General features: G+C 40.8%; 2 protein-coding genes across 4 annotated transcripts in view; one reads left to right on the plus strand and one right to left on the minus strand.

Moving 5' to 3' along the window:
• The window catches only part of raf1a (Raf-1 proto-oncogene, serine/threonine kinase a), a 778,989-nt gene that overhangs the window by 46,539 nt on the left and 716,023 nt on the right, over positions 1 to 16,427 (plus strand). The gene's annotated exons all lie outside the window — the stretch shown is intronic.
• emilin3b (elastin microfibril interfacer 3b) overlaps positions 1 to 16,427 on the minus strand; it is a 28,490-nt gene that overhangs the window by 4,016 nt on the left and 8,047 nt on the right. For both annotated transcript variants that reach the window (XR_015523068.1, XM_087306434.1), the window contains exons 2-4: positions 6,586 to 6,708; positions 3,966 to 4,243; positions 95 to 627 (exon numbers count right to left, since the gene is read on the minus strand). Coding sequence is in view for 1 of the 2 variants with exons in the window: in XM_087306434.1 (XP_087162560.1) it covers positions 95 to 627; positions 3,966 to 4,243; positions 6,586 to 6,708 (934 nt within the window). In the remaining variant the exon portion in view is untranslated. The remainder of the gene's footprint in view (positions 1 to 94; positions 628 to 3,965; positions 4,244 to 6,585; positions 6,709 to 16,427) is intronic.

Consider the following 16,427-nt stretch of genomic DNA (forward strand, 5'->3'; position numbering starts at 1 on the left):
CAAACGTTCCAAGTGTTACTGTACCACTACCCTTTTCTGTATTTGTTTTTGTGTTGTGGTGCAGTTATTTTCAGCTGTAGAGTGAAGATCTGACCTGTCTGATTCTCTCATCACAGTGAGTCTCCAGACCTGTCAGCCTCCTCTCAAAGCCGTCCAGCACATCTGCTCTCACAATGGACAGTTTAGAGTCCAGAAGCTCCTCCAGATGCCTCTGCTCTCCCAGGACAGGTCTCCCTGTGGCCGTATCTATCAGCCTCTTCAGGTGGCCATCGTGTCCCATCACCATTCCCCGAATCTCATCCAGCATGTGGCTCTTTTCCCTCAGTTCGTCTTTGACCTCCATCACCCGTCCCACCAGCTCCCCGAAACCCGGCAGGTTCTCCTCCCCATCTAAGCCATTTGGTGTGCCCTCTGGGATCAGCCCAAAGCCCACAGACGTGTCCAGTAGCCGTGGGACGCCACCCAGCAGAGAGGTAAGCATCTTTTTAGTGTCCTCGCGGAGAGACACTCGCAGGCGATCCTCCATGCCAGTCACCACCCCGTTCAAGCTGTCCAGATCCTGAGAGAGTCTGCGCAGGGTTTCTTCAATTCGGTCCAAACGCTCACCTGTCACTCCTGTCTTTGGACCTGTGGGAAGAAAAAGAAAAACAAACTCTTTCTTATTGAAATTAATTGATAAAACTATTTAGGCTGATTTATACTTCTGCGTCAAGCGCACGCGTATGCTACGACCCTGACGCATAGCCCTTCGCCGTGGCCGTCGGCGTCACTGACGTGCACCTCTCAAAAAATGTAACTACACGTCGCAACGACGCGTAGCGCAAGCTCTGTGATTGGTCGGCTTGTTAGCCCTGACGAGTCTGGGCGGGACCGAGAGCCACGCAAATGGCGCGAGCCCAATGTAACAATTGTTTACAAGTGTGGAGTCCCATGAAGGAGCTCCGGATGGAAAGTTTTGTTTTGTGTTTACCTCATAGTTAAAGTTGTTGCACGTCCGCCGGTTCCTGCCTCAAAATGAGCGAGTTTAAGCCACTTGTACATCCTGGAAGTGTTCAGGAAAAGCAAAACAGCAGCGAAGAAACTCGACACAGAGGAACATTTACACCTCACTGCCAACTAGTGTTTCGGAAGTGTTAATGCAGACCAACAGTGACAGCGCGCAGAAGTATAAATGCACAGCTACGGCCGTTGCATGCGCCTGCAGAAGTATAAACCAGGCTTTATCGGTAACACTTTATTTTGATATGGCTTATTATCTGTTTATACTGCTCCTTCAACAGTCATTTAACTGACATTAAGAAACTTTGCAAGTGCTTGTCAACTTAAACTAAAGCCTGGTTTATACAAGTGATCAGTGTGATCCAATGTGCATGCAGTGCGCGTAGCCGTGCATTTATACTTTTGCGCGCTGTTTCTGTTGCTCTACAATAACACTTCCGAAACGAGGGCTATGCGTCCATGCGTAGGCTGCGGCGCAACATTTGCGTGTAAATCAGTATAAATCAGCCTTAACCCTAACCCCAACCCCAACCTACTTATAATCTAATGAGAATTAGTTGGATGTAGATGATTAGATGTAGATTAGATGATTAGATGTAGATGCAATGTAACTTAATTCAACAAACGGACCATCAAAATAAAGTCTGGCCCAATTATCACGCTATACAATATTATCATGATATTAAGCTAATCTGCAAAAAAGGTTACTGTAGCAGGTATAAGAACTCCCCCCAAAATTTGTGTAAATATACAGGGATTAGACCAGGGGTCACCAATCCTGGTCCTGGAGGGCCGGTGTCCCTGCAGGGTTTAGCTCCATCTTGCCTCAACACACCTGCCTGGATGTTTCAAGTACACCTAGTTAGACCTTGATTAGCTGTTCAGGTCTGTTTGATTAGGGTTGGAGCTAAAATCTGCTGGACACCGGCCCTCCAGGAACAAGTTTGGAGACCACTGGATTAGACAATGTAACTGAAACACTGGCCAATTTTGTGTTGTAGGTTTCATGGCTAAATTTGAATAGCCTGGTGGCTAATCTTCTTTGATTGCACATTGCACCAGTAAGAGCAGCATGTCAAGGTTTAATTAGCAGAGTAACAGCAAAGTTTTTCTTAAAATATTGCAATGTACACAACATTATGAGTGACATATCAGAGTTCCAAAGAGGAGAAATCTCGCTGGCGCATCTGTGACCAAGCAAGACTTTCTGATGAATCAAGAGCTACGGTATCCAGGCTAATGTCAGCAAACCACCAAGAAGGATGAACCATATTCAACAGGATTAACGGTGGCCACAAGAGGAAGCTGTCTGAAAAACATAGCTCCCCAACTTACTGCACTTCAACTCCCATGTTCCCACCAAACCTGTCCATTGGGAGCTCCACAGTTTTAATATACATGGTCAGGCTGCTATAGCCAAACCCTTGGTCACTCCACCAATGGTTTCAATGGTGCCAACAGTGGAATTCTTGGACTTTAGACAATATGAAACAAGTACTGTTCTCTGATGACTCCACTTTTACTGTCAGGGTTTTGGCTAATTTTTCATGTAGTTTTTATTCACCACTTCATTCATTCCTTTTCTTATCGCTTAGTCGCTTTATAAATTACTGAAAAACATCAATACACACTCATTCACACACATACATATACGGACAATTTAGTTTAACCATTCACCTATACCACATGTTTTTGGACTTGTCATGGAAACTGGAGCACCCAGAGGAAACCCATGCCAACATGGGAAGAATATGCAAATTCCACACAGAAAAGCCAACTGACCAAGCCGGGATTCGAACCAACAACCCTCTTGATGTGAGGTAATTGTGCTACCCACTGCGCCAGTGCTGCCCTGTCGACATTTCGACTTTTTCTTTTTTTCAAACTGCCTTTAATCACAGAGATCAGTTTCACATGTGCCTTGTTTAGTTGTTTGTATATTAGTCACTCTTCTTTCTTCTGTTCTTTGCTTGGTTATTTAGGGTCCGGGCTTGTCGCCTATTGTGGAGTTTCCCTACTTGTTATTTGAGCTTAGTTATCTTGTGTCAGTTATATTTTGGAATTGTTTTATGGGGGTGGGGGGGGAGTTTATGTATTAATGGAGCCCGAAGTTCCCTGTTTTTGTTAACTGTTTTTTCATCTTCTATTGAAGATTGTCTTTTGTTATTAATAAAACTACGCAAGAAATCAAGTAGTGTCTTATTGTCGGGTTCTTAGAACAGTGGCTCAGTGGCCACACTCACACGCTGGAAACCCGGATTCAATCCCTGAGCCTGACATACACCGAGTCTTTCCCACATCCAGGAGAGTCAAGGTGTTAAGAAGCCCGAAAGAAGTGTACCACCCATACTGTGGCATGCCCAGAGTGAAGGGTGGTTTAGGTTGTAATATTATGGCATTCCCTAAGCCCAATACTTGCACTAGAGGGACACATCACTACCAAGGACTACCCAACCATTCTGGACAACAATGTGCACACAAATAGTTCAAACATTGAATCCTGAAGGTGATACATCAATAAACACAGCAAAACCTGTGACAGAGTGGTGAAGCTGAATATCTCCCATGGCCGGCATAGTCACCAGATCTAAATATTATTAAGCCTCTTTGTTGTTTTGGAGGAGCGAGTCATGAAATGTTTTCCCCCACCAGCATCACGTAGTGACCTGGCCACTATTCTGCAAGAAGAATGGCTCAAAATCCCTCTGGTCACTGTGCAGGACTTGTAACTGTCATTCCCAAGATTAATTGATGCTGTACTGACCGCAAGAGGAGGCCCTACACCATACTAATGAATTAATGTGGTCTAAAACCAGGTGTTTCAGTTTCATTGTCCAACACCTGTATATAAACAAACCATGAACAAATTAAATAAAGAGCGAGTGTGTCAATACATTATTGAAAAGTTAACCTAAATCTTTGGCAGTGAATATTTGGAGTTGCTGAGTGTTGTGTTCTGCATTTACCATAGCCGCTTCTCGGGATTTCTGCTGGGACGAACCCACCAGGGAAGGGCTTGTGGTCGGGATGTCCTGCGGGCTCAGGGACTCTGGGATAACCCCTGGGGAAACCCTTTAGCCCGGGCCGGGGGAAAGAGCCCTTGAAGGGTGGTATCATGCCGTCCGTGTCCGAGCTCGGCCCTTCAGCGCAGCTCTCTCCAGAGAAACCCGGACAGCAGCGCCATTCCAGCTCAGTGATGGTTTTATGACCGATTTTGTACTGTGGTTTAAAAAGTGTGCGATACCTGCGGCGAAATAAACACACTGAATATCACAAACACAATGAACTTCACACTTCACCATACATCTGCCCTGTACTCTACATCAGATACAATTAAATCAGTGAGGTGATTTACTTTAGGGGCTTTGTCTGCTGACATTCAGGCATAATAGGACTAGTGATGCAACAATTTTTCCTGATTGGCTACAGAACAAACCACTGTTGTCCAATGACTTGCCTAATTCTCCTAACTTGCCTAGTTACCATAATTAAATGGCAATACATATCAGTAAATTAGCAGTTAACTGTATTATGTGAATTATGTTTTTATTTTCCGTTTATTTGTGCTTTGAATTGCATTATGGGACCTAGATCTTCCTTAGATGAATTAAAAACACTTGTTAACCACTCTAAAAAAACAGCTTGAACCAGCCTAAGCTGGTTGGCTGGTTTTAGCTGGTTGACCAGACTAGTTTTAGAGAAGTTTTAAACATTTTCAGGATGGTTTCCAGCCATTTCCAGCCTGGTCTTAGCTGCTCAGGCTGGGAGATGACCAGCTAAAACCAGCTTGACCAGCCTAGCCAGGCTGTGAGCCCAGCCAAAACCAGCTATGTCTAGTTTAAACCAGGCTGGTCAAGCAGGTTTTAGCTGGTAATTTTCCAGCCTGACCAGCTAAGACCAGGCTGGCAATGGCTAGAAACCAGCCTGGAATAGGCCAAAACCCCTCTAAAACTAGGCTGGTCAACCAGCTAAAACAAGCCAACCAGGCTACGCTGGTTTGAGATGTTTATTTCAGCAGGGAATTAACAAATGTTAATTAACAGATATTTATAAACAGTCTAGTTAGGACTTTAAATTGTACTTTAAGTTGAAAATTGGGCGTCACGATGGCGCCGTGGGTAGCATGATCACCTCACAGCAAGAAGGTCGGCCGGGTCAGTTGGCATTTCTGTGTGGCGTTTGCATGTTCTCCCCGTGTTCGCGTGGGTTTCCTCCGAGTGCTCTGATTTCCCCCACAAGTCCAAAGACATGTGGTATAAGTGAATTGGGTAAGCTAAATTGTCCATAGTGGATGTGTGTGAATGAGGTTGTATGGATGTTTCCCAGTGATGAGTTGCAGCTGAAAGGGCGAGTTGCATGTGTACTGTTATCATTGCAGAGATGAAAGAAATTAGTTTTTAGAATAAATATGCGTGTAATATGTTTAAAAATGTGTTTCAAAAATATGTTTAATAGCACTTGGGAAATATTTGAAAAAGAAAGATTAATCATTTTGCCTTAAATGAAGGTTAATTTTTCTCAAGGTGCATTTATGACTTGGTAGAATAAAAAAAATAGAAAAAACCTTCATACAAATTTTTAAATATTACTTATTCAACAAGCATACAATACTATTCATATACGATGCGTTATTATATTGTTTAACACATTCTTCAGATTTAAATGCTACATATTGTACGTCCACAATAGTATAAATCAGAGTAAACAAGCTGTAATAGTAGGATTTCAACTTCAGATAAAACTGAAAACACAGACACACGTGAATATGCAGATTGAGTATCTCATTAAACACAAATGCTTCATCATGACGTGAAAATAAATACCACTAGAGGGCACTAGAAGGACACAATTAAAACATGTCTGACTCCTTCAAACTCCACCAAATCATCTCATTCACAGGGACCACTAACAGCAGTGTATAGTGTTTTTGAACCATTATCCTTTATAGTATAATGTGTATTATTCTTTATATTGTATTTTTTCTAACTTACAGCTCGTAGTTAACACTCCAGCATAATGAAGTGTTACAGTGAGCTGATTTAAATACTGAAGTATGCTTTACTTTTACTACAGTAAACTGTGGTGTTTTGTAGTAGGATGTAATATAGCCTATAGTTGTAGAAAACTAGAGTATTCGGTTGTTTGTTTAAATTAGGCCTACTATTGTTATTACCATAGCAATTTTACATTCGCAAGAACAGATTAATTCAAGTACTTTATTACAGTGGGTTCAAAAATACTACAGCGTTTAGTTTAAATTACTATAGTATTTTAAAATGTGGGATCAATTGGGATATCAACAACAAATTGTTAGACAAAACTGTTTAAACTCTGAGACTACACTCAAAAAATTGCTGCTTGTTCAAACAGCTTATTTAAGATGAGCTGAAACATCATAAATCTTGAGTTTTATTTTTAAAAATCCCAATTGTTTTATGTTTAATACATTTAAATTTGTCAATTCGTGTTGGGACAACATTAATGAATTGTGTGGAAGGCAGCATTTTTAAGTTAAAAGATGAAAATCCATTTTTTCCCCTACCTTCTGTTGAATCACTAAACTGAATTCGGGAGTGTTTGACTTACACGAGCACAGGGCATTTCTGTCCCCATATGCACTTGGTAGTGTACTCTGGTTTGACATATGTGGCCACTCCGTCTTGCATTACACAGGTGACGTTCTTCTGGACAACATATGCACAGTAGTTCCTGTTGAGGGAAAAAGAGACATGCAAACATCAATAAACATGCAAAAGGGCCGTGAACATTATTACAACAATATAATAACTCTTGAATTTGCTGGACCTCTTTTGACATTTTGTTGATTCTGTTGACCAGCTAGAATTTTATTTAGGCTGTATCTACACTAATGGTGTTTTATTTAAAAATGCCACACTATCATCTTCAATTCTTTCTGAGAAAATGCTCATCAACACTACGACTGAAAGCGTTTTCATGTACTGTTTTTACACACGATTTACCAGTGTCATATTTGCTTGGCATTTATTTACTTTCTGTCTCTTTGAAACCTCACAGCAAAGCAAAATGTGAACAATGACACAGGCCCGGATTGGCTAATCGGGAGGACCTGGAGAATTCCAGGTGGGCCGGTCCGTTTTTTGGCCGCGAGGGGCGGTGTTTCTAGCTGCTTGCACTCTCAGCAGTCGCACTTTTTTCATTTATTTATTTATTTGACCATATTTGATCCGTGTTCTAAACTCACCTGAGTAAACCTTTTTTTTTATATTGTTAAGACATATAAAACTGTACGGTTGTTGAACATTTGAAGTTCTGAAGCAGTTGTTTTCTTGAAAAAGACGTAAAATAGTCTTTACGAGACGAAATAGTGTAATTAGAAACTGAATTGGAAATGACCTTATTTTAATATAGTCAGTCGTGAACTGAGGTGGGCCGCTCTAAGGCTTGAAACTCCAGGGCTGAAAAGGAGTCCCACTCCGGCCTTGCTCTGACCTGCAAAATTGTATCACTTGACTGCGTGAGAACAATCGAGGATCAAAACATGACATCTCTGGACAGAAATGTAAAATATGGAGCAATCGCTCGCTTTTAAAAATGTCCAATAAGCTTGTTTAATCAAATTGTTTAATTGTCAAAACTGACAGCATTCAAAGTATCTGCTTTACTATACTGTAGGTGCGTTCAACATGAAGCACAGCTGCAGCCGGTGATCAACAAGATTAGCCAAGCACAGGTGGGGGCAGAGTTGAAAACAGTGCCGTCAAGCCGGACAGCTGGATACTTCAGGGCTCAAAGTTGCTGCAGTCATGATGACCGATCACATGGTGTCATCGTTATCTTTTTTTTAATTTTTTTATTACTTATAACAACAAAAGATTTACAACTAAAACAGAATACAGTCTCTGCAAACTATAGTTCATTTTTAATAATAAGGGAATTATGAATTAAATATATCACAAACGCATAAGAGAAATTTTTAAAGCTTTCTATTTATTTTCAATTGCACTGTGATGGTGAGGAAAAAAATTTCTGGAAGAAAAAAAACTGGGTGGGAAAAGAAAAAAATACATTTATAGTAAACATATTTTTTCCTTGCAAAGATGTTTTGCTTTCCATTTCATTCTGTTTCATATATGGGCTATTTAAGGCAAAATTTTGGCACTTATGGCAAAATGTAATCTGAATGTGAGCCCAATGTGACCCAAATGACAGTGGACAAATGTGGGCCACAATTGGCAAAATAGTGGCATAGTCATATAAGGGTAATCTGGGTTCAAACCTAAAGTGTCTCACACGTGTAGGTGCAAATGTGGCCCAGTTATCATAAGACATAAGTGGGCCACTTTCTGCAAATATTTGGCACAGTTAGCTTCGGCTATTGTGGCTGTGAGCCTAATTTGGCCCAGAGAAAATATGGCAAATGTGGCCCAGTTATCTTAAGACATATGTGGGCCACTTTTGGCAAATTTTTGGCACAGTATACTCTGGGTAATGCAGCCGTTAGCCTATAGTGGCCCAGAGAAGATATGGAAAATGTGGCCCAGTTATCCTAAAACATATGTGGGCCACTTTTGGCAATTATTTGGCACAGTAAGCTTTGGCTATTGTGGCTGTGAGCCTAATATGGCCCAGAGAAAATATGGCAAATGTGGCCTAGTTATCTTAAAACATATGTGGACCACATAGACTAAAGTCACCATCATGAAAAAAAAAGTGTTTGCTTCGGTTGGGCTCATAGCCCTGAACCTCTTGATCTAAAATTACTTTTGGGCTGCTGTAACTTTCAAGAACTTTGCTTGAAAATTTAGTTCATTACAGCAAACAAAATGAAGTGAGGCACAACCTGTGATGAAATAATATAATTCACTGATGTTTGACCAATGTTTAATCCATTATTAGAAGTAATAGGCCAGATCTGGGCCAGAATAAAATCAAACTGTGGCCCAGAATATGGTTATTTCTGGTTCATTTGGTTGAATTCTGGCTAATATGTGGTATTGCTTTGGCTTATTTGTGGCCCAGATCTGATAAACAGGAGCGGACCACCCTAGAGCCATCATTCCATTCAGTATGTGGTCCAGATGTAAGTGTCTGGTGTGGGCCAGATCTGGGCCAGAATAAAAGCAAACTGTGGCCCAGAATAGGGTCAGTTCTGGGTTATTTGGTTGAATTCTGGCTGATATTTCATATTGCTATGGCTTAATTGTGGCCCAGACCTATCAAACAGGAGCGGACTGCCCAAGTGCCATCATTCCAAGTGGTATGTGGGCCGAATGTAAATGTCTGGGGTGTGCCGGATTTAAGCCACATGAATTTTGATAGCTGGGTAACACTAACCTCAACCTAACAATCTACTAATAATCTAATGAGAATTAGTTGCAATGTTTCTTAAATTCAACAAACGGACTATCAAAATAAAGTGTGACCGTCTGAACAAACAACAAACATCCTTTTTGAGTGTAGCTGAATACACCCAGCACTGTTATACAGTTCACAGCTGCTGAGAACTGATTTATGGTTGTCAAACAAACACAGTTTTGTTGAAGTGACACATACAAAACACACAAGGAAACCCACATTTGTCCATGAATATGCAGTGTATGGCCCACGTGCGCATGTGCTTTTACACACAGAGAGCGTCTCCGACTGAAGAGCAGTCATGCATCGCTGTACTGATCTGGCATTTTCCCCAGAGCCTGCAGCAAAACCCTTAGTCCTGCTGTTCAACAGAGGTTCTGCTTCAGAGATCTGGACTCTTACAATGCTTCAGTCCGTCACAGTGTGTGTAGAGTTCAGAGCACTGACCCCTGACATTAATGAATCTAATTACAAGAGCGCTTACTGAACTAACCTGGGAAAGCGGCATGTCTTCACCTTACTATAAAGACTGGGTCACGCTTCAACTTAAGGTTCAGATCTCTCTATTAACAAACCATTAATTAGGACTTTTGCCTCAGTAAACGTCTAACTTGCTACTTATTAATAGGTATTAAGGTAGCAGTTGGGATTATGTATCGAGAAGCATTAGGGATGTAGAATAAGATCCAACCCAGGCTCATTCTGATTACGTACCTCTGTATACATTTCTGGAGAGCATCCAATATGTCCCAGCAGCTACTTTTTTTGCAGTTTTTGTTTTTATAAAGCCTCCAGAGGGCGCTGTGTATGCATTTTCAGACCTCAAATTTCTCTCGCAAGTGCCATTCGTGCCTGCTGTTCTCGTGTAAATCCACCAGATGCCGCTGTCGACTGACTGACCGACTGATAACTCCACCCACCCCCTTTCCCAAACCCATCTGATAGGCTGCGTTCGAAACCGCATAATTCCATACTATATAGTACACCAAAATCAGTATGCGAGCTGAGTAGTATGTCCGAATTCATAGAATTCAAAAATCAGTATGCGAGAAGTACCCAGATGACTTACTATTTCCGGCGAGATTCCGGAGTGCGCATCCCATGCATGCTGCGCTATCCCATGATGCCCCGCGAGCGAATTCATAAATGAAAGTAAACTGACGCAACTGACGCAGGTAGGTCACGTGACCATGACAAAATGGCGGATGTAGTACGTCCGAATTCCATTCATACTTTTTACATTCATACTGTATAGAACGTACTTTTCTAACGGCCGAGTAGTACGTTTAAATTCAAATGCAGTACCTACTGAGTAGTAGGCGGTTTTGGACGCAGCCTTAGTGTTTTTAAAAGGACAGATCGACCCGATCACCCACTTCCCTAAACCCAACTGACAGTGTTTTGAAAAGCAATCCAGAAAAAGAAAAGCCCTCGCAGAAGCCTTGTTTTCTACCACGTTTTCAGATTTTACAGCATTCTCACTCTGTTATGTACTTTTTTTATTGTCTTACACTTTTTCTGGACCTGTTCTTTGCTGGACTCGAACCCCGTCGTCACAGTCAACTCCTCTCTGCATCTTAAATCCTCTAACTTACATGGCAAGCCATTGAACAAACTGTTAACAGTGGGAAAGCCGTCCATACGGAGATAAGCGGTCAGCTAGTAACCGAGAAAAGAGTGACGTCATACCACCCTGTAGTCTTCGTTTTAAAGATGAAATGCAGCCATACATACTTTTAGCTGTATAATTCGTGATGTCCAGGATTGTATATAAAGGTAAGTTTTCAGAATGAGCCTGGGTTGCAACGGTCATGAAGACTCTGGGCTTTATAAGTGCTAATTAACAGATAATATCTTAATAATAGGCAGGCAGTGATGTAAAGTAGGTAATTACAAATACTCAAATTAATGTAATCGAGTAGTTTTTCACAGGAATTGTACCTTATTAAGTAGTTTTAAAAACATGTACTTTTACTTTCCCTTGAGTACATTTTTAGAGCTGTATCGGTACGCTGATGAGAAGATGACGGATGTTTATTGTATTATGACTGAAATGGCCTTAAATACCCAGCAGGCACAGGACAACAACATGACATCAGATTGATGTTATACCCTAATGTCATGGAGACAACCAAATATGAACATCTAATGATGTTACAGCTTGGTGTTGTCTAGACATTACCACTATGACGTCTAGCAGACGTTGGATTTTGGTTGCCATACCTGATGAACAAATGTCAGTATATGACGTCAATATGATTTTGGTTTAAGATGTTGGCTCGATGTTGGATTTTGGCCACTTTCAAATGCAAACTAAAAACAACTAAATATCAACGTCTAAAGATGGTAAAGTTTGACGTTGTGTGGACGTTACCACTATAGGCTGATTTATACTTCTGCGTCAAACGCCGGTGTATGCTACAGTGCTGTCGCATAGCCCTTCGCTGTGGCCGTCGGCGTCGCTGTTGTGCACCTCTCAAAAAATGTAACTACACGTCGCAACAACACGTAGCGCAAGCTCTGTGATTGGTCGGCTTGGTATCGCTGACGAGTCTGGGCGGGACTAAGAGCCGGGTGAATGGTGCGAGCCTGATGGAGCGATTGTTTACAAGTGTGGAGTCCCGTGAAGGAGCTCCGGATAGAAAGTTTTGTTTTGCGTTTACCTCATAGTTAAAGTTGTTGCACGTCCGCCGGTTCCTGCCTCAAAATGAGCGAGTTTGAGCTACTTGTACATCCTGGAAGTGTTCAGGAAAAGCAAAACAGCAGCGAAGAAACTCGACACAGAGGAACATTTACACCTCACTGCCAACTAGCATTTCGAAAGTGTAATGCAGACCAACAGAGACAGCGCGCAGAAGTATAAATGCACAGCTACACGCGTTGCATGCGCCGTGGGTTACGCCAGTCACTTGACGCAGAAGTATAAACCAGGCTTATGACGTCAATGAGAGGTTAAATTTTGGCTGCCATAACTGACAAATAAATGTCAGTCTTTGACGTCAATATGACGTTAGTTTAAGATGTTTGCTTGACGTTGGATTTTGGTCACTTTCCAATGCAACCTAAAAAACAACCAAATATCAATGTCTACAGTTTGACGTTGTGTGGAGGTTTTCACTATGACGTCTATAAGATGTCGGATTTTGGTTGCCATACCTGACAAATAAATATCAGTATTTGACGTCAATATGAAGGTGGTTTAAAATGTTTGCTTAACGTTGGATTTTGGTCACTTTCCAATGCAACCAAAAAAACAATCAAATATCAAGGTCTAAAGCAGGGATGTCAAACTCAATTCCTGGAGGGCCGAAGCCCTGCACATTTCAGTTCCAACCCTGCTCCAACACCCTTACCTGTAGGTTTCAAGATGGTGCTTATACAACTTCTGACACCCACTTGTAACACAGAAAGTTGACACGCTCGTTGTTAAAGTCACTGGCGATTCGAACAAGCATGGATGGTTTAAGCAGCAGCTCCAGCTCTAGCGATGAAGAAATGATTATTGCTCACCAGTGCAATAAAAAGCTCCACGTTCATATCGCCTCTGGGCATCTTCTTCAATGTGTGCTCGCATTGACATTTTTGTGCTTGAGCGCCTCCAAGTGCTGTTTACTGTAACTTCACATGAACAAAAGTGCCAATCTGTTTGGTAGAGAAGGTTTTGACATGGTGCGTCAAAACAAAACAAAAAACGAGCATGAGGCATTTCTTAAAAAATGACACTTTTACGCCCGCCATTTTGTGCATTGGTGTCCATGATCACATTGGCGCCCTTTATTTAGTCATGAGCCGTTGAACGTTGACGAAAAACGCCTTAAAGATGTTAAAGTTTGATGTTGCGTGGATGTTTCCACTATGGCGTCTATAAGATGTCGGATTTTGGTCATTTTCCAACACAACTTAAAATCAAAAACATCAGTAAAACGGACATAGGACATCAGAATAACGTTGTCCTTAGATGCTGGCTAGTCACAGAATTTTGATCACCTCACATCAGAACCAGTGGTGTAGTCCTAAAAAAAAAAAAAGTGGTGTACTATTACACCCGACACAAATTTGAAATGAAAGTAGGCAAAGAAACGACGAAAGTCAATGTTTCCTTGATTCATTGGATATATATATATATATATATATATATATATATATATATATATAGATAGATAGATATATAGATATAACTATATATATATATATATATATATATATTTTTATATATATATATAAAATATATATATATATATATATTTTTTTTATTATATATATATATATATATATATATATATATATATATATATATATATATATATATATATATATATATATATATATAATTTTTTTTTTTCATCAGTTACCTGTATTAAGTTAACTCAAAAGGGCCTGTGCATACATGAAAAGACGGCTTTTTAGCTTACCTTCTTTACTGGCTTATTACTTTACATTTTATAGGTTCCTTTAAACATCAATCAGCAATTATTTTTAATTGTCACATTCGTGCATGCTTGTTTTAAACCAAACTATTAAAAGTCTGTCTTCTGTTGTCACTGTTATATACTAGTAGTTACCCTTTTAAAATGCACATTGTTATGCGATTTATAAGTAGTCTTTGACTCATTGTTTTTACTGTTATATACTGCATAGTGTCGTTCACTAGCGGCACAATTAAGACAATAATGAAATACTGTTTTACAGGGGCGATTTTACGATTTTCATTTTAGGGTGGATCAGATCCTTTTGGGGTAAACTAAGAAAATTGTGTCATATATATTTTTAAGTAAGAATTGTAAGAAATGGGCACATCTTAACAAATTAAGTTGTGAGTTAAAAAAAACCATTTGGTATGCAGTTAAAGGGGACGCAAATACACGTAAATTAGGGAAGTTTAATCAGAAAAACATGTGAGTATACCGAAGGTATACTCAATTATTGATCCTCAGAGGTGGTAATACCCAAACAGCTTGTGGAAAAAAGTAAGCATACTGAGTAAACGTGCGTATAGCAAGGACTACACCACTGATCAGAACCTAAATCTAACCTAATATTAACATCCTATAATCTTGTCTGCCTGCTGGGAAGCTTTTAGCTCATGCACTCATAAATTAATCCCTCCGCATAAGACTTACAAAAATTTGTGCAGAAATAGCAAAAAAGTTCCACAGATTCTGTCTGGCCCTGCTCATAACGCAACAAAAGTGTGTCTTTTGTGTGTCACATTTTGCGCTTACAGTACCAACAGAAATGACCCCTGTGACTTGCTTGTTCGATTTAGGTGGCATTAAACAGAGCTGTGCTATGGGAATGCAAATAACTACATGCAGAAGGCTGGAGATTTTCTGCCTGTGAGTAACGAACAACAGACCCCAGCGTTTGTTTGTGAGGTGAATGCACACTTGGAGGAAAAAGGACAAGCTCCGTAGTCAAGCAAAATGAGTCCAGGTGTCCAAATGTTCCACATGTAAACACATGAAACCCAACTCAACCTTATCTACAGTAGAGTGGATTCAATCAATATCAAATGTAGTCAACAGGAAGAACAAGAGAGTCACAGATAAGGCTCTGTTTCTGTCAACAATCGTTAAATATAAAATCATGTTTAGCAACAATTCAAGCTATTCCAGGCATCTGAGTTTGCTCATATGAAACAAAGTCGCTCGTAATGCTGCCTGAACTGCAGTACAGTGACTCTTGAAAGGACAAATTAACACACTGTCAGGCATGTAAAGTGATCTAAGAGCCTCCTGTGATGTGTTAAACAGTGCTTATGATCTGTGTGCTGCATATGAAAGATGAATATTAGCTCCGCCGGCTGATTTCCAAAGCCACAAAGACCACACAGCATGAGGAAAACGTGTGTTCATCTGTCAGAGGAATGGTGTAGAGAAGCGTTTCGGGCTATTGGAGATATCTTTCAGCTGGTGTGTCCTCTGTGTGTGGGAAGCATCTCAGCACATCGATGGATAGCAATATGAACGGGCTCAGTACATACACCTGAGGTGCACCACAAGAAAAACGGGTAGGGTTTAGGTATTGAGTAGGTTTAGGAATGTATTAGGGCTTTTAGAAGTGCCAACAAACAGATGATATCTTAATGATAGGCAGATAAGAAGACACTAGGTAATGTACACTACCTGTAAAATGTAAGAAAAAGGAAAAATAAAAACAGTACGAAGCAATTGAGTGCGAATCATTACCTTCTTTTGAATAATAGTAACGATAAGATTAACGCACCAATCCAAAGAAGTAACTAAAAAAAACGCAAGCGAGCAGGACAAACTTCAGTAACTCTGCACAAATGTACACTACCTTACAAAAGTCTTGTCATCAATCCCGGTTGTAAGACCAACAAATAATAACTTGACTTCTAGTTGATCATTTGGAGATTCTCATAGAAATCTGTCAAGTTTGGTGAAGGAAAAATCATGGTTTGGGGTTACATCCAGTATGGGGGCATGCAAGAGATCTGCAGAGTGGATGGCAACATCAACAGCCTGAGGTATTAAGACGTGTGCTGCCTATTACATTACAAACTACAGGAGAGGGCGAATTCTTCAGCAGGATAGCGCTCCTTCTCATACGTCAGCCTCCACATCAAAGCTCCTGAAAGCAAAAAAGGTCAACAAGCTCCAGGATTGGCCAGCCCAGTCACCAGACATGAACATTATTGAGCATGTCAGGTAAGATGAAGGAGGAGGCCTTGAAGATGAATCCAAAGAATCTTGATTACTTTTGAGTGTGGAGAATTAGTACCACAACTAAAGTGTTACCAGTGTTGCCATCAAATAATTTTTATGCACATTTTATATTTCAAGAGTTCACACTTAGCTGATGATTTATTAAAGCTTGTTTGGCATGCTGTCCCGGGAGAGAGCCCCGAGCTCAAGGGATCCTCGAGCCCGGGGCTTCCTCCCATTGGCAGAGAGAGAGGGGAGTCTGAGCTTGGTGGATCTCAGAACTCCCCGGCTGCGATAGCTAAGGGAACAAAAGTGGTTAGACAAATGCTTGATTGTCTTTGGATGGTGGGAGGAAACCGGAGAAGCTGGGGAAAACCCATACGGACACGGGGAGAACATACAAACTCCTCACAGAAATGCCAG

The sequence above is a fragment of the Danio rerio genome, chromosome 23 (genome assembly GCF_052040795.2).
Source record: "Danio rerio strain M-AB ecotype USA chromosome 23, GRCz13ab, whole genome shotgun sequence".
Classification (NCBI taxonomy): domain Eukaryota; kingdom Metazoa; phylum Chordata; class Actinopteri; order Cypriniformes; family Danionidae; genus Danio; species Danio rerio.